This window comes from Cricetulus griseus, chromosome 6, assembly GCF_003668045.3.
Source record: "Cricetulus griseus strain 17A/GY chromosome 6, alternate assembly CriGri-PICRH-1.0, whole genome shotgun sequence".
Classification (NCBI taxonomy): domain Eukaryota; kingdom Metazoa; phylum Chordata; class Mammalia; order Rodentia; family Cricetidae; genus Cricetulus; species Cricetulus griseus.
The window spans coordinates 27,876,092-27,902,873 of record NC_048599.1 but is presented as its reverse complement, the minus strand read 5'-3'; the positions used below and the strand labels follow the sequence as shown (position 1 = coordinate 27,902,873).

Below are 26,782 nucleotides of genomic sequence, written 5' to 3'. Positions count from 1 at the left end.
GGGCCCCTGTGGAGACTACTTTCCTCCTCTTTGTCCTGGGGAAACTGAGGCTTGTGAAGATCTTCCATCCACCAGTCTTGCAGAAAATCTGCACTGGTTTTGAACTTAGGTTTACCCTGTATCCCAGCTACTCTCAGTCAGCTACACACCCAGGCCTTCCAAAGCAATCCTGCAGAAGTCCAATTCAGGTCCTGCATTGTCCAGGCCTGGTGAGGGGGGGGAGCAGGCAGGTGTCCAGGGTGCTCTTGTCTTCCCCTCCTCGGTGCTCGATCTCCCACCACAGTGGGCCCCTGGCCCCCGCATGCTTCCTCATCTGGCCCCCATGTGCACAGGCTGCACCTGAGTACACAGGCTGGCCAATCTGTCTTGGACTGTCAGAGGGTCAATAGGGCTCCCAAGACCATCACAGCAGGGCGTTGGAGGGAAGTCCCTAATGAAAGCCAAAAAGGGGACCTGGAAAGCACAGCCAGGCTAAGGGTGGGCTCCAAGCTGGAGCCCCTGGAAGGCCCAGCTCTCCGTGCTAAGACCTGTGAGCCCTGTGTGTGGAGGTGGGAGGTGGGGAAGCAAGCTGGTTTCCACGCTCATGTTGCCTCTGACCTTGAGGGCCCGTCCTTTACCCTCTGAACTTCAGGTTCTCTCCTCTTGGAAGTGAAGGGCTGCAGCTGTAGCTTAGTGGTGATGTGCTTGTTTATATGTGTGGGGCCTGGACTCCATGCCCAGTGAGGAGCGACAGGGCAAAGGGTGCACTACCGTATGGTAGGTACCACAGGGGGTCCTGAAGGCCTAAGCCAAATGAGAGGTCTCTTTTTAGGTACAAAAAAAGGACTCCAAAATGTGAGCAAAATAAAGCAAGGTATAGGAATATGCTGCATGCAGCCGACCTACAGATATTTTAGCTCACCTATGTACCTAGAGACAGGTGAGGGCCTGGGGGTGTTGGAAGGGGCCTGGCTGGGCAGGGGAGGGAGGTGCACCTGGCTGCATTGTGCTGAACTCTTACTCCTTGCTGGCACTTTCCTTGCTCAGATCACAATGGCATCTCATGTCATTATGAAGCAGGACATATGAGAACTGTTAAGCAGATGCCACCTTCATAACTGATCAAACTGAATGGATCAGAATTGGGACAAAGTAACGCCACATGCCCCACCTCACCCCACCCCCTGCCACACACACACACACACACACACACACACACACACACAGGCTTCCTGCACTGAGTACTAGATCTGAACCTAATCATGAATAAATAACAAAGAATCAACTGATTTGTAGTCTCCAAAAATTGTCAATTGGGGTATGTCTGAAATCCCAGCTATGGGGAGGCAGATCCTAGAGGGCCAGCCTGGGCTACATACCAAGGTACTGTCTCAAAACAAAAAAACAAAACAAAACAAAAAACGAACGACTGAAGTCAACCTTGTAAAAGTGAAAGAAAAGAGAGTCTCCCAGAGAAAGGAGACAAAAGAGATGTTGAAAACAAAATAAATAAAAAAAAATAATAGCCAGGCAGTAGTAGTGCATGCCAGTATTCCCAGAATTCAGAAGGCAGAGGCAGGTGGGTATCTGTGAGTTCAAGGCTAGCCTGGTCTACAGAGATAGTTCTAAGACAGTCAAGGCTGCACAAAGAAACCCTGTTTTAAAAGCAAAAAAGCAAAGCAAAAAAAATTTAAAAGAAATCTATAACACAAAAAATAAATGGCCCAGAGACTGATATTAGGGTACAAGCTTCAAGCTGAAGATCAGAGAAGCAATGTAGCTGGCCACAAACTCTTATCTCTAACTCAGACTGAAAGGCAATCCTGGCTCCACCAAACCTCAGACTGAAATCCCAGACTGCTATGCTCTCCTCAACCGTGGCTAAAGACTCCTGAGACTTCAATGTCTTCCTATCTTCAATGTGTCTGGAGAATGAATGCCAGCTCTGAGGCTTTGCTCCTGTCTGATATACCTCCCTAATGCTGGGATTAAAGGTATGTGATTCCAGATGCTGGGATCAAAGGTATGAGCTCGGTTACTCTTCACTCTTATTTAGACCATAGTAGCCTTGAACTAACAGAGATCTGTCTATCTCTTAATCCTGAGTCCTGGGATCAAAGGTGTGTATCACTATAACTTGAGGCTGACTTTGCTTTCTGAATCATCAGGCAAGTTTTAATAAATCATAAATAATATATCACCACGGAAATCCATCTACCTCTGGATACCGGGTCAGATGTTTCATTGGTTTGTGGTGAGGACATGGGTGAACAAACTGGCAAAGTGTCACATCAGTGTATCACTGCTCAGGCTTTTGTGTCTGTTGTGTGTTCTGTAAGAGTACACCTTTGTTTTCTAGAAAACAGTGTGCATGAGTTAACTTAGAGCTAAGGAACTGTGCAAGAAACTGCAAACACATGCGCCAAGCAGAACAAAGGAGTCCAAGGCCAGCACACAGCAGTTCCTTGTGAAATTTCCTAGCCTTTATGTGTCCCAACATTGTCAAGTAAAAGCCAATTGTGGATGTGTCCATTTGGTACAACTAAAATTCAGTATGCATGGGTGACATCCTGAGTCCTTATCACATGTAGCTGCATCCAATCCTGACAATCACCGCTCCCTTTTTGTGGATGACACACAGAGGCTGAGTAAATTGCCCGAAGTCACATAGCTGGAAGAGGTAATGCCCACAGATAACGATAATGGTGGTGGTGATGACAGGAGTAGTGGTGATGGTGGTGTGGAGGTGTGGCGGTTTGGCGGTGTGGCAGTGTGGCAGTGTGGCGGTGTGGCGGTGTGGATAATAGTTGTTGTGGGATATTTATACACTGTGTGAAAATGTATTGCTGTGATTGGTATAATAAAAACTGAATGGCCAATAGCCAGGCAGGAGGTATAGGTGGGATTTCCGGAGAGAGACGGGTAGAGGACAGGGAATCTAGGCATGCAGGAGGTGCCAGGAGACCCAGAAAGGAAACAGGAGGTACAAGATGGAAGAGAGGTAATGCCATGTGATAGAGCATAGATTAATATAAATAGGTTAATTTAAGTTATTAAGACCTATGGGCTGGAGAGATGGCTCAGAGGTTAAGAGCACTGGCTGCTCTTCCAGAGGACCTGAGTTCAATTCCCAGCAACCACATGGTGGCTCACAACCATCTGTAGTGAGATCTGGAGCCCTCTTCTGATGTTCAGGTGTTCATGCAGACAGAGTATTGGTATACATTAAAAAGAAGCTATGAGATAGTTACGAATGAGTCTAAGCTATAGGCCAAGCTTTTATAATTAGTAAGAAGTCCTCATGCTATTATTTGGGAACTAGATGGTGGAACAGAGAAAGACTCATTACAAGTAGTGGCGGTGGTGGTGATGTTGACTAATTGTGGTGATGGTGATGATGGTGATGATGGTGATGATGGTGGTGGTGATGGTGATGATGGTGGTGATGATGGTGGTGATGGTGGTGGTGATGGTGGTGATGGTGGTGGTGATGGTGGTGATGGTGGTGGTGATGGTGGTGATGGTGGTGGTGATGGGTGGTGTGGTGATGTGGTGATGATGGTGGTGATGGTGGTGATGTGGTGTGATGGTGGTGGTGATGGTGATGATGTGCGTGATGGTGGTGATGGTGGTGATGGTGGTGATGTGTGGTGGTGGTGGTGGTGGTGGTGGTGGTGGTGGTGGTGGTGGTTGATGGTGCTGATGCTTGTTAGCAGCGTGATTCCTGGAATGAGACCCTCATAGATGGGCTCATTTATAATCCCTCATGAAAGTATTGGGGAGTCCTCAAAACCCCACCTGATTACATTCCCTCCTGTCACATCAGCCACACATGGCCTCAGCAGCAGCTGAAACAGAGGAGGAAGGGAAGGCTCACTAAGGGGAGGACTCCAACAAGACAGCTTTGGAGGTTATCGCCCTGCCATTGTGGGTCTTTCTGTGATGCAGCTTCCAGAGTCACCTGCGTGGAGAGTAACCTGCACTCACATGCACAACCACCCCCCCCACCATATACACACAATTAAAAGTAAAATGAATCTTTTTTGTTAAAGACAGGGTCTCTGAGTTACATAAACTCTGGCTGCCCTGGAACTTACTCTGTAAACCAGGCTGGCCTCAAACTCACAGAGGTCCTCCTGCCTCTGCCTCCCAAGTGCTGGGACTAATGGTATGAGCCAACACACCCTAAAGCAAATCTTTTAAAAAAAGAGAAAAAATTAAATGAAGACACGAGTTTTGAAAAGAAACTTAGTTCATGACAGATAATCACTGTTGAAACCTGTCTGTCCCTGCTGTGTTCTGTTTATCTCTCCTTATATTGACAGTTGCTCCTGGGTTTCTATATGAGATAATTTCAGATCCTCTGGGGTGGCTTAAGTCTCATAAGTCTCTGGCATTTGGATACTTATTCATTAGTTGGTGGCTGTTGGGGAGTAATTAGGAGGTGCGGCCTTGCGGGAAGAAGTGTGTTGCTAATGTGGGCCTCAAGCTTTCAAACATTCTTGCCATTCCCGGTGTGCTCTCTGCTTCCTGCTTGTGGCTTGAGGTGTGAGCTCTCAGCTGCTACTCCATCCACCTCTGCTTTACCATCACAGACTGGACACTAGCCCTCTGGAACCATCAGACCCAAATACACTTTCCTTCCTGTAAGTCACCTTTGTCATGGTGTTTTGCCACAGAAACAGAAAAGTATCTAATACAATCCTCGAGTGAAGCAAACTGCAAGTATGTTCAAGTCCCTTATATAAAGTTACTTATTGTTGGCATAGAACCTGGGCACATCCTCCCATCTGCTGGAGAAAGTACCCCAGGCCTCCTGCCTGCCACCTGCTGGACAGGTGCTCCACCTGGTGACATCTCCAGCCCTTCCTATGTGCTTCAGATCACCCCTAGTATCCACTGTAACAGAACAGTGCGAACAGTTGTCACATTGTATTGTTTAGGGAACAGCAACAAGGAAGCAAGTTTGCATATGCTAAGGACAGAAGCAAATTTTGAGGGAATATTTCCTATTTGCAGTTGAAGCCACACATAAGGGAAGCTGCCTGTACTGCTTTTATTATATTTTTATTATAATTTTTAGATTTATTTATGTGTTTTGACTGTATGTATACACGCACACACATGTGGTGATGGTGGTGGTGGTGGAGGTGGTGGTGGTGGTGGTGGTGTGTGTGTGTGTCTGTGTGTCTGTGTGTGTGTGTGTGTGTGTGTGTGTGTGTGTGTGATGTGCAGTTCAGAAGAGGGTGTCAGATTCCCTGCAACAGTAGTTACAGATGGCTGTGAGCTGCTGTGTGGGTGCTAGCAACTGAACCCAGGTCCTCTGCAAGAGCAGCAAGTACTTTTAATCACTGAGCCATCTCTCCAGTTCCACCACATTTCTTCCTAACCTAGCTCCCCTCCCATGTTCAGGGAGCTGTATGAGGTCTCAAGTATGTTTCGGGGGCATACAATAAATGTCCTGCTGCTTTCTATGTTTCTAGTTTGTATGTATGCTCATGTTCACATGGGCTTGGGTGTGCATGTGTGTGCAGGTGAATGCATACACTTGGTCCAACACTGCACTCCACTCATCCCCAGGTGTGGGCTTGCTGGGGGCATGGAAGTAAGTTTCTGTGGCTACACTGAAATTTATATAAATGTCCTTGTTCCCCTAGGAGCATATATAATCTGAGGTTTCCAGTCCCCCTCTCCCGGGGTCTCTCATAAACATCTGGTTCAACCCATCGCTGTGATCCTTACTGTTAATTAACTGGTATCTACTGTTTGCTCTCTGGGCACCAAGAATTTTCTCTGTGGTTCCTATCCCTCAATGGCCCTCATGATTGGTGGCCTGTGTGAAGATCCTTAGCTGCGCTTAGCCCCCTGTGCCTCTGCCCACTCACAGGTTCCCGGAGCCTCTCTGTTCACCAAGATTTTGGTGTTCAGACTCTACAGCCAATCCTTCCATCAGCCCCATTTCACCAAGAAGCAACAGAGACGTGGCACTCTGTTCCAGGCCGGGCACAGCTCTTCCCCAGAGGTCTGTCTGCCTCACTCCCTCAGCAACTCCCGGATGTTGCCATTATAAGAAAACTAATTTACAACACAGGAAGGAGCCAGTCCAGCCTCATTGGGGCTTTGGACAGGGCTCTTGGGCAGTTGCCTGGAGATCCTGTTTATGGGCAAGGCTGGAGACATAGAGCAGAAAAGAGGGAAGCATTGGTGATGCCTGGGTGTGTGGCTTCAAAGGCTTCCCAGCCTCTCCCATCCTCAGGGCCCTCAATGCTGCCCCTTCCATGGAGTGTCCCTCAATCCTGGCCATATCAGACAAATCCACCTCCCCACACAGAGGGCAGAAAAGACACCAGCCTACCTTGGGCTCCTGCAGTTTATCTTTTACTCAGGGGAGGGTAAGATATGAATAGGTGAAGAGTCCCACCATGTACCGCTGGCTTTTTAGGATAGAAAGGATGACGTAGAGCCGAGGGAAGAAATAATAGATATGTAAATAAAACATGTCATGTCTTAGTCAGTTAAGGGCCATGGGGTTAAATACAACAAACAGAAGGCAACCTGGATATTTGTAAGAGGAGGGACTGGGCCAGGAGACACTTGAACAGAACTTCCATGCCATGGAGCACTGTCTACAACAAGTCCATGGGTCTTGAGCAGAGCAGTGTGGGTGGTAAACACCGGCAAGCAGAAAGAGAGGAACACAGGACAGAGGCACAGTGGGACAGGATAGGGGACCATTGCCCAGGGCCAGGAGCCGTGCATGGTCAGGATCTGGCTGTGGCTCCAGTGAGCTAGGAACCAAAGGAGAGTTTCTTGTGGGGGCAGGGCATGCCTGTTCCCTGCTTTCACAGGACTTCTGTGGCCTCCATGTCAGCAACACACTGAACAGTGAGGGTGTACAATAGGGAACCACAAACCACCTGGGCTACAGGAATCCTCATTGGAGATGCAGGGAGCAGGTCTCCATGGTAGCAGTGACTACAGAAAAAGTTACCCCTAACCTCAGCATCTCAATATGACACCAATTTCATCAGCTCATGAGTTCAGGCTGGGCAGAGCAAGGATGGAGCTGTCATAACCTTATAGGATCTTGGACCCCAAAGGCTGGGATAAGAGTCTACAGGTGACAGTTACAATTATCAGGAACTTTGGAACCAGATGATTTATCAAACAAAACTAATGACAGGGGTACTCCATGCAGCCATGCCAGTGGCCTGGGCACCCTCAGAACACTTGACCTTTCTACAGCCCTGTACTCTGAGAATTGGACATTCAGGGAACCACCTCAAACGTCATATCATCACTTCTGCCCCTTTGTATTGGTCAAAGGCAGCAAAGTTACCCAAACTCAAGTGGAGTGGACACAGACAGACACCCACACACGCCCACACACTTCTCTAGGGAGAGTACCTTCTTTTTTAAAAATATTTATTCTTACTCTATGTACATTGGTATTTTGCCTGCACGTATGTCTATATGAGGGTGTCTTAGTGTTATAGACAGTTGTTAGTTCCCATGTGGGTGCTGGGAATTGAACCCTGGTCCTCTGGAAGAATAGTCAGTGCTCTTAACCTCTGAGCCATCTCTCCAGCCCCAAGAGACTGCCTTCTAAAAGTATCAGAAACACTTTGAGACAAACTGAAGGCGGCTGTGTGGGACGGTGCTGGAGGTATGGCATGGGCTGTTTCTGCTTACAGGCCTCAGAGACCAGTAGCCAACTGGTCAACCAGAAGCCCCATCTCAGGAGTGTAGGCAGCCCACCTGGTGAGCCAAAGCAGGCTTGTTGGAGGATGTGAGCACAAACTACATCTTGAATGAAAATGTCCTGGGGTACAGAGACTGGGAGTCCACACGCTAGGAAACGGGAGAGGGGAAGGTGGCAGGCCCTGGCACCTGCTGTCTGGCTTGGAGTTCTGCATTGCTCTTTACAGTGGGTGACATGGGCAGATCACCTCAGCCATGTGCAATAGGGTGACACTTGCATTATCTTTTCAGATGGGAAATGCCTGCTAGACAGAAAGAGTATTACCCTTGGCTCTGCACAGAGGACATGGGACAGAGACGCTTGCGGCTTAGAAGAGGCACCTGAGTGAAGCACAGGCCAGTGACCTGTAACAACTCCTCCCTGTCCCAGCTCTTAGAACAGATAAGGAAGGGTCACTTCTTCCTTGTACCCTCTTGCTCTGTCTCCTCAGGAATCCTAGGTGGTCTGTGGAAGAGATCACTCACCGGGAATTGGAACCTCAAAGATACTCTGATAGATTCCCTGGCAGCTGTACCCCACCCCCAGCCTGGGCTCTCCACAGCCCCTTTAGCGGGAATTCCTCAGTCCAGCATGGAGTTCCGGTGGATTTTATGGGCCAGCCACAAGCAGACAAATGGAGAAGAAAAACATCCCCCTGGAGCCCACTCGCCTCTCAGAACCTGACTTCCGCTCAGCCGGAAGGAGGCTGGGCTGTTTTAACCCTATGTGGGAGGTGACCTCAGAGATGGATTCAAGACCCTCCCTGCCCCCATCCTAAACTGACAGTGGTCTTTCCCAACGCTCAGCTTTCCCCTAAGCATTTGGCAAATCTGTCTCAAAGGTTGGGGAGATGTCGTGGAGGATGAGGAAACCTGCCACCGAGCCTGACAACCCGAGTTTGATTCCTACAACATACATGGTGAAGGCAAGAACTGACTCCTGCAAGCAGTCTTCTGACCTCCATACAGGCATGATGGCATGCATGCCACAACCTCCCAATAAACAAACAAACAAATAAAAATTTAAAGGCCCCAGAACCCTATTTGTGATCACAGCACCTCTACTTATTGGGAAGTTTAGTTTGCCCAACTAGCAGCCAACTGTCCTATGAGAGGACCTGTCCGAGGCAAGTGTACAATATGTGAGAGGCGTTAAGTAAGGCAGACCAGCAGGGCTTTGCGCTACGCAGGAGTTGGAGATCCAGCTGGGCCTGTCTGGTTGGGAAGATCTTAATCCTGGCTCTGCAGCCAGGGCTGTCTCTCTGAAACTGGCTACAAGAGAGAGTGTGCCATTGGTGGTTGGGAGCAGGAAGCATGCCGGGCATACACACTGCTGGTACTTGACACATAACAGCCATTGTCACTGTTGTTGTCCTTCTTGCTCAAACCTAGCAGGGAGACCCCAGCACCCACATTTCGCAAATGGCACAAGCTCCCTTACTTGCCCTGTGCCCTGTTAGACCCCCGGAAAACTCAGGTATCCGGGGTCCCAGGCCACGACCTAGGTCACCCCAATCACCAGGCGGATTCGAGAGCTTGACAAAAACTGCATGAGGCTTTATTGTAATTTAACGAGCTAACCCCCTATTAGCTCGGGTCTTTCACCCACCAGTCATGGCAGATGGCTAGCAAAGACTCTGAGAAGCCACAGGACCGAGATCTTATAGGGCAGCATAAGGGGAGTGTCTAGGGGTACGCACAATAGTGAGCACAGGCTCACTATTGGTGTGCCTCCAGCCTTGGAGGGTTTGCCCTGTGTTGATTGGCCAACTGGTTGTTATGACCCATAGGCCCTCCCAGGGTGGTTGCTATGCTTTGCGTCATTGCTGTGTACTTGTCCCTAAAGTACACCCGGGGTCATAAAGCATAGCGCCACCAGCTAACTTCTGATTGGTTCCTTGTGAGGAGGCAGGCATCTGACTTTCTAGTGTCCAGAACAAGGTCATACAAGCACATGTTCGGCCTCTATGACTGCCGAAAGGGGAGCTGGTCCCTTCAGCCCCACTTTCCTACTTACCAAGCAAGACTTTTGAGTACTGAGCATATTAAATTCCAGTCCGTCCCTACAGGCTCTGTGCAAGAGAAACTTGTCTGAACTCCACAGCAACACTAACGAGAGTGTCAGTCGGGAGAGAAGTCAGGGGTGGTGATATCGTGAGTCACCTAAGCTCAGCTTTCAGTCTGTCACAGTGTCTATTTCATACCGCATTTTCCCATCTGTTGTGCTTTGGGGCTGTGACTTCACTGTTTAAAATGACCCTTTGTGTAGCATACATAGCATCTAGTCTAATGTCCCTTTCCTCAAAAAGATATGTGTGTTAATTCAGTTTTGTTCAAGTGTGAGGCACGGTGTCACAGTGAATTCAATGACTCAGCAGAGGTCCCCATCACCAGGGAATTGACTACTGACGAGACTAGCATGCTCCTGGGAGCAAGTGCTGAACTCAAAAGCCATTGCTTCAGGGGAGATGCACATGTATACATGTGTACATGTGGTTTCATCAGGGTTGCTTACAGGGGCATATGTGAGAGGCTATCTAGCCGAGAACAGCAGCTGATGAAAGGCTACACCACCGAGGAAAACGTCCCTCCCTTCCCCAACGACCTTATCTGTCAGGAGATGTGGGACTTTGTGAGCCCCTCCCCACTCTACGGTGGGCTATTGGTTGAGCCAATCTTGTACTTGTGTGCAGGTGATCACAGCTGCTGTGGATTCAAGAGTGTAATGGCCATGGCAGGCTTGGAAGACATCGTTCTACAACATTCCTCACCTTCCTCTGGCTCTTAGCATTCTTTCTGCCAACCCTCTTCCATGATGTTCCCCGGGCTTCAGAGGGCAGACCTCAGATCTTCATAGGCAGAGTGGAGGTGTCATGTTTTTAAGTTACTACACCTGCCACCAGCTGGAATCCTGGCTGAGCTCCCTGATGCCTCAAGACCAAATCCTATTCTGGAGCATGATGGTGATGGCCACACCCAGTCTCCAGAATGTTGGGAATGGAGTGACACCCAATCTACAACAGTTGGTTCAGTGCCTGGCGCAGTGTGCGGCAACTGGTAACGGCATCATCCATTGTTCATTATAACCCCTGAATGTATCGGCAATGGCTTGTTTTCGGCTACATGTAACAGAAACCTTGTCCTGAATATCCCTTTGCAGTATGTGAAGATACGTCACTGTGATTAGTTTAATAAAAAGCTGAGCATCCAATACTAGGCAGGATTTCCAGGCACAGAGGACGCTGCGAAGAAGAAAGGCAGAGGCATGGAGAGAAGCCAGCCAGATGGGGCACAGATTGAACACACAAAATGAGACAGAGGTAAAAGCCACGTGGTAGAACATAGATGAATAAAAATATGGGTTAATTTAAGTTATAAGAGCTAGTCAGAAACAAGCCTAAACTATTGGCTGAGCTTTCGTAATTAATAAGAAGTCTCCTTGTGGTTATTTAGGAGCTGGCTAGTGGGACAGAAAAAAATCCAACTACACCTTCTATAACTGGTTCACCAAATAGGAACATTTATTTATTTATTTATTTATTTATTTATTTATTTATTTATTTATTTATTTTTGTGAAGCCAGAGACTACTGTGGCTGTTTAAAGAATCAACAGAGGCCCAACTGCCCCATCCTTGGCATGGGACTTCAGTTCTCCAAGCCTCAAGCCGGCTGCTGTGTGTCCCAGAATTCATCTCCATTCCAGGCAGGAAGAAAGGAAGGGTAAAAGCCAGAACTCTACTCAGGAGTCTCTAGTCTCTGTAATTTCATTTGGGGAAGTGGCCCTCCTCAGGAATCTCTCTCCTCATCTCACTGGCCACACTGAGCCCCACAGCCACCCCTAGCTGGGAGGCAGGCTGACAAGGGGAGTATTTCCAGCCAGGCTGCTGTCACCCTGGACACACTGGGGTTCTGTTGAAGAACTGTGACTGAGGTGAGGTGAGAGTGTAGCATCAGTGCGCCCCACCCGACCACAGCCTACAAACATACCTTTCATGCCAGACTACCATGGACCACGTAGGGTAGACTGAAATGCTTTTGTGTCATTAAGCACCCTCACCTAATATAACCCCTACGTTGCACCCAGACCACTTCTCACAGGAAGTCTTCCCAGATTTCACTAGGTCTCAAATCTCACCCATGTAAGCTTTCATTTCTATGACAAAAATACCTGGAATTAACAACTGAGAAGGATGACATTTGGATTCTGGGTTTTGGAGGTTTCTGTCTATCTATGCCTACTGGAACTTTCTTTCTTTCTTTCTTTCTTTCTTTCTTTCTTTCTTTTTTTTTTTTTTTTGACCTATGATGAGGGTGAAACATTGTAGCCAGTCAGAATCACTCACTTCATGGCAGCCAAGAAGCAGAGAAAGACCCAGAAAATGACAGGGTCATGGGACATCCTTTTAGGCATGATCAAAGTCATCCACTGCCTCCAATCTGGCCCCACCTGTTGGTTTCCACATCCTCCCAGCAATGCCATCAAGTTACACACCTGTCAATGGAGTCAGAGTCCTCATTAGCCAACCGTTGCCCCCAGGGCCGCTAGTTGGCAGAAAATGTCTTTATATAGGAACCTTTAGGGGATATTAAAGCTGTAAGCCTCTCTGAAATCCTCCTGCCCAAGCTGGCCAAACCCTAGACAAGTGCCCTGCCACTGAGCCATACCCCAGCCTTTGCTGTCCGCTTGACTTCTCACACCATCTTGATGCCTCCATCTCATTTATAAGTGGTGTCAAGGCCAACCCCAGCTAGCTAGGTATCTAGGTGGGCTGAACCATCGGTGCTTTCTTCTCCTGGATAGCCATTAGCAACAGCCTGACATTTCCCATGGTGGCACCAGCCTTCTGTCCATACCTGTGGAGTTCTTTTGAGGAGGGATTATTGAGACAGGGTTTCTCCATGTAGCCCTGGCTGTCCTGGAACTCCTCTGGAGACCAGGCTGTCCTCGAACTCACAGAGATCATCCTGCCTCTGCCTTTCGAGTGCTGGGATTAAAGGTGTGTGCCACCAACGCCCAACTATTCCTATGATGTTCTATTCTGTCCCCAAACTTGCATCTTCTGCAGGACAAAATCAAATCATAGATGATGATCCGGCCCACTGTCCCTGGGGCAGAGCTTGTGTGCATCTGAGCTTGAATTGCCTGTCCCCTCTGTGAACAACGTACTGATGGCAATTCTAGTCTCTCTTAGATATATAGCCCTAGCAAGATACACAGCCTTCTGGTTCCCTAGTCTACTCATTTGCAAGATGACATGTTAATATTCAGCTCACAAGGCTACTGTGAGGAATGAAGGAGAGAACACGTCATTGCTAAGGAGAATGCCTGGCATGTGGCAAGATCTTCATAATATGATCTAAGGGCTGAGGATATGAGTCAGCTGGTAGAATGCTTGTCTGAAACGCATGATCCCCAGCATCATACGAAACTGAGCACAGTGGCTACACATCTGTAATCTTGGCTTTTGGATAATGGAGGCAGGAGGGTCAGAAGTTCAAGGTCACCTTGGCTACATAGAAAGTTCAAGGCCAGCTGTGGCTATATCAAACTGTGTCACATATGTATGTTATTCCAATATACAAAGCAAGAGAAGATCACCCTCTGTCCAGATTCTTCGTTTGTTCACTTTCTGGCTGTGTGACTTTAAGGAAACCCTGTGGGGACTAAATAACACACAGGGAGTTACTGGGTGTCTGGCTGTTGCAAACTGCATTCCTAAACTCACATAACCCTCACAACCACAAGATAGCTTTAATGAGGTCCCTATTCTACAGGTAGAAAAACCGAGATGCAGATTTCTTTTTCTTTTCTTTCTTTCTTCCTTTTTTTTTTTTTTTTTCTTTCTAGACAGGGTTTCTCTGTGTAGCTTTGGAGACTGTCCTGGACTATGAACTAGGTTCATCGACCAAGCTGGCCTCGAACTCACAGAGCTCTGCCTGCCTCTGCTTGAGTGCTGGGATTAAAGGCATGCACCACCACCTCTCGGCTTTGAGATGCAGATTTTTGAGTTCACGCAGTGAACTTGGCCGTGTTATGTTACATCATCCCAGGAGTGGGCATCTCTTCTAGCTGGCTGCATCCTTATCTCCCACAATCCATTCTTGTTTTCTTCTTTACTAATAGCAACCCAATACTCACCTGCATGTGTGGTCCCCAGCAGTAAAGACTATTTTCATCCAAGTTTAGTCAAACCGCAAGATTACGCTAGTGGCATGTGAGCAGAAGTGAGGCTGAAACTCCCAGACAAGTGTTCTCGAAGGGTAAGGTGTCCTCCACCTTCTGCCTTTTGCTAACTCTGCCCCTGCCTCCCACACACACCCTGGTTGAAATGCAGACGGCATGGATTCAGCAGTCATTCTGACCCATGAAGCAGTTTAGGGAGTGGAAGTCACATAAAATAGAGCAGAGAGGCGGCAACATGTCCTGCTTTATTGACTGAGCACTACAGAAGAAAACACCTTAAACCCACACGACTGCAGCACCAGTGCTGTTTTCCAGCTGTGCACTGGGCCTGGTCAGCGGCCAGGTTGTGTAGTCACAAAACTTCCATACTGCTTGACCCTACACAGTGGTGCTGCTGTTCTCTGTGATAGCTCTGACATCCCCGTCACATATGCCAGGAGAAGGGATTAAAACATGCAGCTAAAGCAGTCGTTGTTATTATTTCTCTCTCCTTCTAGCCTTTGTTGATTATCTTCATTGCTTGTTAGGAATTCTGCAGCTAAGCACTTCAGGGTCCAGGTTGGAGAAATGGCTCAGTTCACGAGAAGCTGAGTCTGATTCCCGAAACCCACATTTAAAAGGCTAGATGTGGGTCTGGAAATTGGCTCACTAGATACGAACCCTGGCGGTGGTGGCACACACCTTTAATCTCAGCCTTCGGCAGGCAGAGGCAGGTGGATTCTCTGTGAGTTCGAGTTCAGCCTGGTCTACAAAGTGAGTTCCAGGACAGCTAGAGCTGTTATACAGAGAAACCCTGTCTTGAAAAACAAAAACAAAAAAACAAACCCCAGAGCACCAGCTGCTCTAGCAGAGAATCTGGGTTTGATTTCAAGCACTCACAGTCACCTGTCACTCCATTCCCAAGGCATCTGATACCCTCTTCTACCCTCTGACAGCACCAGGTATGTATGTGGTACAGACATACATGCAGACAAAACACCCATACAAATAAAATTAAAATAAAAATTTGAGTGTGATGGTACACTTGAAATCCCAGTGCTGAGAACAAAGACAGGAGATCCCAGTGGCAATCAAGCTGATAGTCAAATGAACCACCACAGCAACCATGTAGGTTGGAATTTGTAGCCTCTTCATTCATTAATTTATTCGTTAATATGCTCATTATTGCTCAGCCTGGAGTGCTGTCCTGCATTCCCCTCCTTGACAATGCACCATCTGCTGAGGAAGAAAGCCAGAGATGGAGGACAAGCCTGTCTGGCACCCATTTCTCTCTCATGAGGAAGTTGGCTAGTTCTAAGAGCCAGGGGTAAAGTGGACCCCACGTTTTGCTGAGGGGCATGTGGTTTGAGACAGGCATCACATGGTAGAGTCCATGTCCTGAGGCTCAGTGTGGGGGCCCTTTGTGCCCCCAGCCATGCTGGACTGGTGTGAACACCTCAGAATCACACACATGAACACAGTCACACATAAACACATACAAAAACATGTGCATAAGCACACACACACACATACATATATATACATATGCACATAAGCACACATGAATACATACATGTACACACACATACAGATGTCACTGAGTCATGTGCCAGAAGTTCACTTCCCTTTGCTTCAGGAGAAGCCAGAGGAAGCCAGGATCTACCACTAAGGATGGCAGCCTGGTGATGAATGCTCACCACACATGCCTAGCAGCAATGGGCTTGTGTGAGACTCTGCACACAGAACAGTGGCAAGGAAATAAACTCAAACAAAAGGAACTCCTCCAAGAAGCTGATCTATGGAAAATACCATCTGCCGTTTGACCCACTCACACAATCAGCACCATAAGTAATTGATAAGGACACATATGAATCCAGAGTACGTATGCTTCAAAAATATTATGTGGGGCTCAGTGGGTTATGTTGAAAGAGAAAGGAAACAAAGTTGGAGTAGGTGGGGTGAATCTGGAGGAACTGGGGGAAGGTGGAGAGTGCATAGGCTCAAAAAACACTGGATGCATGTATGAAAGTCTAAAATAAATAAATATGTGTAGTTTGTTCTAGAACTCGCTTTGTAGACTAGGCTGGCCTTGAACTCAGAGATCTGCCTGCCTCTACTTCCCGAGTTCTGAAATTAAACATGTGCACCACCATCACCTGGCAAAACATTATAATTAATAAAAATAGTCAAGTGGGCATCTAAGTGGGGATCGGAATGAAGAAAGAGAACTCATGAAGGGCCAGAAGATGCTGTACCAGGGTGGGGTGGAGCCACAAGCGGACTTCAATGAGAAGCTACACTAAGTCCAGAGGCTACATAGTTGGTGCCTCTGAACAAATGCAAGAGCTTCCATGGCTCAGAAAGCCAGGCTATGCTCAAGCAGGGAGATGGGCCAGCTGCTGCTCCACTGGCCTGGAATCTTCTTTCTCTTACTGAGTGGTCTCCAGTCAGCCCTCACATCTACTGGCTTGCCTCAGATGCTCTGGAGTCAGACCAACCTGAGCTTCTGCTCTAGCTGGCTAGTTGATCCCAGGCAAGTCACCCATTCTTCCTTGATGAACCTCAGTTTCTCTGTCTATGAAATGGGAAGAGTGAGGCAGCAATGGGCAGAAAGTATAATGAGCAAAATCTGTAAAGTCTCTCTCCTATGGAGGTTTTATTACAGCGGAGACAGATAGGGGGAGAATGTGTTTACAGTTGCATCTCTAGCTTCCCAAACTGTGAATACATAGCAATGCAGTTGCAGTATCTTCCCATTGCTATGATTAAAATACTCTATGAAGACAACTTAAGAGGTCAAGGGTTGACTTCAGCTTACAGTTTAAGGTAACTGGCTGTCACCGCAGAGGAAAAACAGCAAGAGGAGCTTGAGCAGCCAATCACATTGTATCCATAGTAAAGAAGCAGAGAGCAGGGATGGACACATGCTTGCTAGTCTTCAGCTCCCTCCTTTTCATTGGTCCAGGTCCCAGACCATGAAATGGTGTCACTCACATTCAGGGTCTTCACACTTCTATACACCCAATTAAGAAAAATGATCATAGGCATCCTCAGAGGTCCATTCCCTAATGATTCTAGACTTTGTCAAGTTGAGAATCAATACCAGCCATCAGTCACTGAGCATCCTTAGACTGTGATTTCCATTTATCATTAGAAGATCAGACAGAGAGGAAGGGTTGGGCTACTGGCAGGTGAGAGGGACAGTCACTGCTATAGCCCTGGCAGTCAGAGAAGGGCTCTGAAAGAGATGAGATTGGGGCGGGGGTGAGGGGATCACCTGCAGGTATGTCTGGAGACAATGGGCTCCTGGAATAGAGAAGCCAGTGTGGTTGGAGCAGAATGAAGAACGGAAAGGAGATGAGGCTGTCATACAGATGGGCCAAGAATACAGCAGAAGCTCTGGTGCCTTCCTGGTGACAAGTTTCGGAAGAGCAGACACCCCTTGATCCTTCTAAGTCATGGGCAAAATAATACAGACTCACTTCCGGTGAAGTGAGTCTTATTTAGCTCTTACTGAATGCCAGGCCTTGATTTCTTGGCATAGGATCTAGGCACTGTCACTGGCCCTAAGAATGGGAGATATCCTTAACTCCGTTTTCTAGAACAGCAAAAATAAGACCCCAAGAAGCCGCTGGCCTTGAACTGAAGCCAGATTTCTTTGATGCCAGACCCTGGCTGGCTCTGACCATATTGTCCTGAAATTCTTTGTTTACAGCTCTCTTTCCTCTGCTGCAGCCAGCCACTCCGTCTCATTCATAGTTTTATTTTACTTCCAAAGTCCCTTGTGTCCAAACCTGCTCAAAGAGCAACTGAATGAATGAGCCTTCGGGGGCGGGCTCCTCCTGCCTCTTAGGCATCTCCAGTTTGGATCGGGGAATTGGGAGGGGGCTGGACAGGAATTCCAAGCCTCCAGAGGGTCAGGAGCAGAGGGGAGGGGGAAACCGGGAGAAAGCGAAAGTAAAGGGAGCAGGGAGCCCCTGCGAGGAGGCGCGGACAGGGGAGGAAATCTCCCGGTCAGTAATAATTCATGGTCTCAGGAAGCAGCCACGGCTGGAGCGCTGGAGCTGCTTATGCGACTGGCCCTGTGGGGAGGGGCCCGAGGAGGCGCCTCACGAAAGCCCAGCCTGGCTGGGTCACGGTCAAATGGTATGGGGGTGGGGAACCAGGTGTGGGGGACAGACTAACCCTACAGACCTTGGGCTCTGAAGACTTAAGGGTTTCCTGTCCCAGAGGCTCCGTCCTGGTCCCCTTCTGGGTTAGATCGGAGGCTGGAGAAACGCAGCCCTTGGAGCTGGAAGGGGTCTTCCAGAAAGCCAAGAATCTCCTACAAGCCTTTTGCTCTGGGCAGTTCTAGTCACCATTTGGGAGGAAAGGAACAATATTTTCAAGGCCAAGCGGATGCTGATTTTACCAATTCTGGGCTGGCACTGAGAAGCAGGTATGCATGACATGAGGACCCCAGTGGCCAGCCATCCTCTGCTCAGTTATTCTCAGGTCCTCTAGAAATTTCTGAAAGAAATGGGAAAGGCAGTGCTGACAGGAGATGAATGAAGCCTGTGGGCATTCTGGAGTAGTGAAGCCAGGTCTGCACCGTGGGCACTGTCCTACAACTTTAGCTGACACAAAACTGTCGTGTTGGCTCCACCAGTCTCCAGGGTTTGAGAAGCAAAGCTAATTTTGTTTTGGTCTTCATCTTCCAACTAAAACCATGCCTGACATATCGTAGAGCCCTGCCAAATGGGACTTGGGTATTTGGGATTTGGGAAGGGGGTGTCTTAGTTAGGGTTACTATTGCTGCGATGAAACACCATGGCCAAAAAGCAAGTTTGGATTACACTTCAGCATTGCTGTTCATCACTGAAAGAAGTCAGAACAGGAACTCATTTAGGGCAGGATCCCAGAAGCAGGAGCTGATGCAGGAGCCATGAAGGAGTGCTGCTTACCTGGGCTTGCTCAACCCAGCTTCTTATAAAACCCAGGACCACTAGTCCAGGGATGGCACCACCCACCATGGCTGTATTTCCTCATGGAATCTCATGGAAGCATTTCCTCAGCTGAGGCTCTCTCCCCTCTGATGACTCTAGCTTGTGTCGGATTGACACACAAAACCAGCAAATGCAGGGGGAGAGAAAAGAAAAAAAGTTTGTCATCAAGAGAGGTGAGTTCACTCCCCTCGGACAGCTCCAGCATCACAGTGCATGCTGGTGAGCTCGTATAAAATGCAGTTTCCTAGGCCTCATTCCTAGCTGCTGAATGGAACAGTCTAGTCTGAGAAGCTCTTAGTCCAAAGCCCCTGGCCGCGGTTCTGATCATACACCAAAGTTGTTAGCACACTGGATTCGACTTCTGAGCGCAGGGATGTTCCCACAATGGGAAGGAGGAAACAGGACATGCTAACACGGACCCGACAGCCGGTCTTCCAGAAGTCTGGATCTGAGCGTCTGTCCGGCTCAAGCCCAGAGCCTTGGGGAGGGCCAAGAGCTCGGGGCCACTTTCAACTTGGGGGGGACACAGAAGCAGGCGCGTCGTCATTGGCCGGGGAGGGATGGGGGGCGTCCCATTGGTCCCGCCGGGACCGCCTCTTGATCGGCTCCTCCCCCGGCTATAAGGCGGCGGCCGGCCGGTCAGTGGGAGCGCGCCGGAGCGCACGGCGGGGGCGGCGGCTCGGGGAAGCAGGCGAGCGGAGGCCCGTGGCCGGGCGCCCATGGCGTTCGCGCTGCTGCGCCCGGTCGGCGCGCACGTGCTGTACCCGGACGTGCGGCTGCTGAGCGAGGACGAGGAGAACCGCAGCGAGAGCGACGCGTCGGACCAGTCGTTCGGGTGCTGCGAAGGGCTGGAGGCGGCGCGGCGCGGCCCAGGTCCCGGGGGCGGGCGGCGGGCAAGCAGCGGCGCGGGCCCGGTGGTGGTGGTGCGGCAGCGACAAGCGGCCAACGCGCGCGAGCGGGACCGCACGCAGAGCGTGAACACGGCCTTCACCGCCCTGCGCACACTCATTCCCACCGAGCCGGTGGACCGAAAGCTGTCCAAGATCGAGACGCTGCGTCTGGCGTCCAGCTACATCGCGCACCTAGCCAATGTGCTGCTGCTGGGCGACGCAGCCGACGACGGGCAGCCGTGTTTCCGCGCGGCGGGCGGTGGCAAGAGCGCGGTCCCCGCCGCCGACGGCCGTCAGCCGCGCTCCATCTGCACCTTCTGTCTCAGCAACCAGCGCAAAGGGGTGAGTGCACGGCACGCCTGCTGCAACCGGACCATCAGGGTTGGGGGCGGGGGTAGACCTCCCAGGAGCCAGGGACACCCTCCCCGGTGGAAGCGACCTCGGAACAGCAGCGGGAGCCGTGTCTCATGCCCTAGGATTAAAGTGGATCAGAACCTCTTGCTTAACCCCCAAACAGAAAGCGTAGAGGGGAGCCGGCAAAGCTCCCGTGTGACTTAATTGAGCCTTCAGAGGTGCCCGCACTCTGGAACCTTCCTCTTTGCCTGATGCTTGCACCTCTGGGCAGGTTGTCCCCTCGGTTATCCCTGAGGCGCTTCAGATAAGGGCACTGCTCACATTTACAGGAAGCTTGCTTACTAGGTAGGCATCACTCTGAGCTAACATCATCCCTAATAAATTGTTCCAGGCCCTAAGACCTGACTCAACAGCAGGAGACTGAGAAGAAAATGGGAACATATACCGCTACTCCAGAGCCGGAGGGCCTTGAAGGATATAGGGTTAGGAGGGGACTGCTTGTGTCTAAGTTAAGAGACCAGCTGGGCACCGGGAAGCAGCAAAAGTCTCTGGGGCCCTCTTAGCCAAAACTGCCCCGGCCTGCTTGGCCCCCAGGCTCTCACTCTTTCACAGCCTGGGCTTGTCTTACATCGAGGAAGTTAGGTCACCAGCTACTGTTTACATCTGGAGAAACCAAGGCTCAGAGAATCCTGCCTTACTTTCCATGGCTGCGAGAAAGATCAAGGATTGTATTCAGTCCCCCTGAATACCATACTTAGCTCACTGGTTCTCATAGCTCTATCCTGGGAAAGGCCTCAGTGGCCTAGCCTCAGACCAGCCCTCTGGCTCAAACTCAAACACTGACTTCCCAGCCCTCAGATACCTCAGTTTCTCTGAGTGAGTTCCTTAAGCCAACTGGTACCCTTTTGAGGGTTCCTGTCCGTGCCCCAGGCTGGGGAGGAAAGCCAGAGCTGGGCCTTCAGATGAGCATCTGGGATGGAAAGGCTAGCTGGTCCCAGCACAGTGTTCTTTACAGCCTGTCACAAGTTCATCCAGGTCAGCTTCCCTCTGAGAATGTACCCAGAGAAGCAGACGTGGTCCCTGCCTGCCAGTCAAGTGCTCCCAGAACAGCATCAGGGGCAGGACTGGAGGATGACAAGGATACTGTGGGACTCTGAGAGTCCAGGAGAAGCCCAGCCCCAAAGTGAGGCTGAAGAGCTGTGCTAAATCCCTAAAAGATGTGTGGAAACAGAGATACACAGATAAAGGGTGGGGAAAGGGTGTTTTAGAGCATGGTAGGACCTGGGGTTTGCAGTCATGGTCTAGAGCAGTGCTTCTTAACCTTCCTAATGCTGCAACCCCTTAATACAGTTCCTCATGTTGTGGTGACCTCCCACACACACACCATAAAATTATTTCATTGCTACATCATAACTGTAATTTTGCTACTGTTATATGTTACAATGTAAATATCTGATGTGCAGGGTATCTGATACATGACCCCTGTGAAAGGGTAATTGCCCCCCCCAAGGGGTCATGACCCATAGTTAGAGAACCCCTGCTCTAGAGAAATTAGTGGGAAGATGTCAAAGGCAGAAGTGGACCACAGTGACAGGAGTCTTCTCTGTGCCCAGCACTCTTCATTTAGGTCCCTTAAAAGGCAGAGAAGGAGCCCTGTGGCCATCGCCGCCTGCTTGGACAGGCTGCCTTGTCCAAGGTACACCGTGATGATAGGGCCGGATTGGCACTCTGGCCTGGCTAACTGGGAAGTGGTAAAGGTGACCGCCGGAGACCCCTGTGCCTGCAGGCTGTGGAGAAGCACATTGTGCCCACCACCACAGCAGTCAGAATGGGGGCTCCTTTGTAGCACTGGGGACTCTCCTGTGGTTCACGGTGCTTGGCCGAAGCCTGATTGCTGCCTTGGGATCTGTCTGTGGGATCAAGAACCCAACCAAATTTGGTTGTAGAAGCCATGCTCAGTCACACAAGCTCCTCTGGGAATAAGCCAGAGGGGTGATCCTGGCCAGTGCTAGCCCCTCTAGGACTTGTCTGGAAGATGCTAGATGTATGGGGGAGCCCCTGCACACTTCTGAGCTCTGAGGTCAAGACCCAACTCCTTCCCCTCTGTTCCTGGATGGTCTGGGGTTGGGGTTGCCATGGACACAGTCCCCTCCAGTTCCTTCCTGCTCAGGATGAACTGAGGTTGCCTCTGTGGTAGCGGTACTGGTACCAAGTGGAAAGCTGCTTCTTGTCTCTGCCTTGTTTTCCCTTCTGTCATCCTGGAATAGAACTGGACAGGATCCTTTTGTGAAGCAATTCCCTACTGTTGGTGTGCCCAGTTCAATAGCAGAGGGTTGACAAGGTGCCAGGGGGTGCCATTAGAAGATGCTGGTAATCATATTCTGAATGCTTGTTGGCCACTTGCTGTGTTCTTCAAGTGGACCGAGCGTTTCCTGATGAGTGTGGTGGCTCACACTGTAGCCCCAAGTACCCAGAAGGTTGAGGTAGAAGATCCCAGGTGTGAGGCCTAAAGGCAGCTTAGTGAGACCCTGTCTCGAAAAGTAAAAACAGGCCTGGGCCTACAACTCAGCAATAACACACTTGTCTGCCACAAATGAGGCCTTGGATTCCACCCTGTGCCATACACAAAGAGAGCTTTACCTGTTAGTGTGGGACACCTGTGTGAGCTTGTTTATTCTGTAAAGCACTACCATGCTACAGGTGAAGGAACTAAGGCTCCATCAGCAGGGAGTCCATGTTAGAGCAGGAGTGTCTCACTCTGGACCTGGTTAAACCTCTTGTTGGGGTTCTTGGCAGTGGACACAGCTGTGTTCACATTTCGCTGCACCTGGGGGCGGGGTGTCCATTCCCCAGATGAAGAGGTGAACTGTCCCAGCATTCCCACGGAACCCAGTTCTCTGAAAAACCTCCAGACTCAGGCTGGGAGGTGGTGTTCCTTGTCTCTGAGGACCTAAGAGTGAAGTGGGGGAGGGTTCTGTCCCCTAGCCTCCCTCTCCCTGCCCCATCCACCCTTCTCAGCTTCTCCTGCCAGAGTCTGTCTGAGAAGCCCAAGCCCCAGGCTCTGCTGGGACCATGGCCTCAGCCCTCAAAATAGCCCTGCCTGTGAATGAACATACTGTCCCTGGGCCCAGAGAGCCTCCAGGGAGGCTGGGCTCACATCTGGATGGATCTGCCCCAACCTGGGCTGGGGCAGAGGCAGGAGGCAGCAGAGGCAGGGCTCCCAGATGGTCCACTGGGTCTCTGGATGAACTGAGGTCACCGCCAGCTCAACCATTCCCAGCTGGCTGAGCTCTTACTGTGATAATCCACTCTATATGGGGGCCTAGAAGTGGGGTGGCTTGACAGGCAGAGGGGTTCTCCCTAGCTCTTACTAAACAGCTCGTGTCTCTGAGCCAGTTACTCAACACCGGAATCCTCAAAAGAGGGAATGCTAGTCTGGGCATGGTGGCACAGGCTTGTAACCCCCAGCACTCAGATGAGAAAGGCTTTGAAGCAGGGGGATATAAAGTTCAAGTTTGACCTAGGCTACCTACAGTCAGAAAGCAAGAAGACAGTGCCAGGGCTCTGAACTATCTTACTCTCAGTGAGGTTCTAACCTATGGCCAACCTGAGCATATTGGTGAGAGGGGCAAGGCTGAAGGACTGGTGGCTTCAGGGACTGCCACCTTTAGCTTGAAGCAGCACTGATTGGCACCAGCAGGGTTCCAGCCCCAGGCTGGAAGAATGGCCTTCCCTGCCACTTCCTGGACTCCAGGCCTGACAAGGAAGCAAAGGTAAACCTTGCCTCCCTCCTTGGTTTACTCCAGGGAAATGTCCCAAACAGCAACAAGTGGGAAGCAATTTCATTCATAGAGAAAGCTTCTTGGAAGACCAGTGCCGAGGGTATTCGCCCTGCACAGGGGAGACCCCGGGTGCAGGCAAGGAGGCCAGAAACCTGTCTGATTTTGAGGGTTGCCTAGACAGTGGCTGGGTATGTGCATAGACACACACACACACACACACACACACACACACACACACACACACACACACACACATCTATTTCACAGTCAGGCAGTACCTGGTACTGCCAGGAGGTTTTCCTTGCCCCTTCATGTAAAATACGCTTTACAGTGTGTGAAGATTGTATGGCCTTGGAATGTAGCTCTGTGGTAGAAAATGTACTTAGCATGTTCAGGGTCCTGAGTTCAATCCCCAGCACCTGTGCCCAAAACTTATAGGTGTGTCTATTATATATATGTATTCAATCCTTGGGTTTTGTTCTAATTTTTTGAGACAGGGTCTCATTATGCAGCTCTGTCTGGTTTGGAACTCACTGTGTAGACCAGGCTGGCCTCAAAGTCACGGGCAAGCCTCCATGCCTGTGGGATTCCAGGCATGCGCCAGCACACGCAGCACGCATTAGATTTCTTACGGCCAAAGATCTTCAGGTGGGAAAGGAATGGACAACGTAAACTGTTACAAAGGAAGGGTGCCCTGACATCCCCTCTGAGGAGGGGCACCCTTTAGCAATGGCTCACACACGTACTTCCCTCCCTAGGTGGCATTTGTTCCCCTCTGCTCCTGCTGTTGTCCCTAAACACTGTCACCTGTGATGTTCCCTGTCAGCACAGTCTCATCTGCCTTTTCAACAGAGAACTTATTGTGTGGCTGAATTTTTATCAAGCCTCTGTTGCTGGGCATGTAGTCAGTTCCCCCTGACACCTCTTTCTCTCCTGCAGGGTAGCCGTCGTGACCTGGGGGGCAGCTGCTTGAAAGTGAGGGGTGTAGCCCCCGTCAGAGGACCTCGGCGATGAGCCTGGTCCCTGCAGATTTGGCTTCAAGAAGGACTCCAGAGAAAGAGGCTAGGAGCCAGCCCCTCACTGGACAGGGGAGAAGATTCCAGAAGCCCAAACCACTCCTGCTTTGTGTAGGGACCAGAGGACAATGGCCTGGACACAGGGCCCACCCTGGAGAGCCCTGAGGACCCATCTAGCCATTCAGGCCTAGCTGGCCAGGGACAAGGCATAAAGTTCAGAAAACCAAAGACTATTTTTGAGAGAGAGAGAGAGAGAGAGAGAGAGAGAGAGAGAGAGAGAGAGAGAGAGAATGTGTGAATGTGATATGTGAGAGAATTTGGTGGGGTTAAAATAAAGGTATTTTTAAATAAATGATGTGATCTTGGATATGTGAGGGAGGGATGTGGGCAATGGGACTTGGAGACAGATCCCGCCCTGGGACTGAAGATTGTCACAGCTATGGCAGAGGCTTCTTACCATGGACGGGAAGCTATAGGCAGACCTTCCTCACAGCCTTCCCTTGGTTTGGTGTTATGAACACCATTGGGTAGTGACCAAAGAAATCCACATTATATTTGTTTTTGAGTAAGGAATAGAACTGTGGTTCAAATTCAGAAGCTATTAGCGGGCACGTGATGAAGAGCCTGCCTCCACCAGTTCCTCCGTCAGGCTACCTGTCACACGCTCTTTGTGATGCCCCCTTGCCCCTCAGCGGAGCTTGCTACCGTCTGGAGTCAGTTTGGAAACGATTCCATTCTTCTGCTAGCTGCTCATGCTGCCTTCTGCGAGTGTGTCTTTGTGTGACACACATCACTACCCAGCCTGCATGGTTTACCTCAAGTGCTAAAGGCAGAATCTTAGCTTTAGAAGACTGGTATATGACAGGAGACACTCTGAGGTCTGTCTGCTTTTAAAACCCAAAGTAGGGGCCATTGAGATGGCTCGACCAGTAAAAACCCTTGCCACCAAGCTTGACAACCTTTGAAACCCGCATAGCGGAAGGAGAGAACAGACTCCTACCAGTTGTCTTCTGTTCTCCACATGTGCCTCACACACATGCTTACACACAATAAAATGTAGATAAAGGGAGGGGACAAAGCAATCCTTCCCCTGTCTGTATGGTGAGCCAGCAGCCCTGGGAGACGGTGACTGTGTTTCCACTGTGCAGATTCATCCGAGAATACAGCACAGACAGCCTGCCTACTAGAGCCCAGGGAAGCCAGAGGATCTGGGCTCTCTGACAACTAGGTGCCTATAAGGCCAGGGTCAGAGAAGCTCAGAGAAAGCAAGGAAGAAGGCTGAGGGACCAGCCAGGAGGTCGCCCTTATCACAGCAAGGGACATTCACTTATCATTATGTTCTTATTAGGGAACACTTTCATTTCATGTTTACTGACTGCTGGCTACCGCACTGACAGTGCTCCCTGTGAGCATCTGACCCTCTGGCAGAGGTACTGTGAGGCAGCCTGGTTTGCAGATCAGTAGACAGTAGCCAAATGTCAACTGTGTCAGTCTCCACAGGATCTAGCCTAACCCACCCAGCTCTCTCTACAGACAAAATGGCCAACAAGGGGGACCAGAACTGTCTGCCCCTTGTCATACAGGCTGGAACCAGTGGTGCAATCCCACACTTATTCTATTAGCATGGGACATGAAGGAGGAGGGTCCCCAGGGGCCACACTGCCCAGGAGACCTACCCCACACCCTCTCCCTCAGTTCCTGTGTCCAGGGACACTGGTCTTGCCTGTCCTGTGTCCCAGAGCGCCCACACTTCCCCTCCGGGAGCTAATTAGGAAAGCATATTGCTCTCCCTGCGTCTACCCTGCTCCAGGTACCTCAGCCTCTGGCAAAGCCACAGGAAGAGGACTATGACCTTGTCAATGGCAGGAAACC

At 50.0% G+C, this 26,782-nt stretch overlaps 1 protein-coding gene across 1 annotated transcript; it reads left to right on the top strand.

Annotated features, from left to right (window-relative positions):
- The first annotated feature begins 19,587 nt into the window (after positions 1–19,587).
- Positions 19,588–25,143, top strand: LOC113836376 (transcription factor 15). Its single transcript, XM_027421521.2, has 2 exons — positions 19,588–20,100; positions 24,834–25,143. The coding sequence occupies exons 1-2, from the start codon at positions 19,588–19,590 to the stop codon at positions 24,906–24,908; spliced, it is 588 nt and encodes a 195-aa protein (XP_027277322.1). The 3' UTR covers positions 24,909–25,143.
- The last annotated feature ends 1,639 nt before the right edge of the window (positions 25,144–26,782 follow it).

Coding starts and splice junctions, on each gene's coding strand:
- LOC113836376 (XM_027421521.2), top strand. CDS start 19,588: ATGGCGTTCGCGCTGCTGCGCCCGGTCGGCGCGCACGTGCTGTACCCG. Junction 20,101..24,833: donor TCAGCAACCAGCGCAAAGGG/GTGAGTGCACGG, acceptor TCTCTCCTGCAG/GGTAGCCGTCGTGACCTGGG.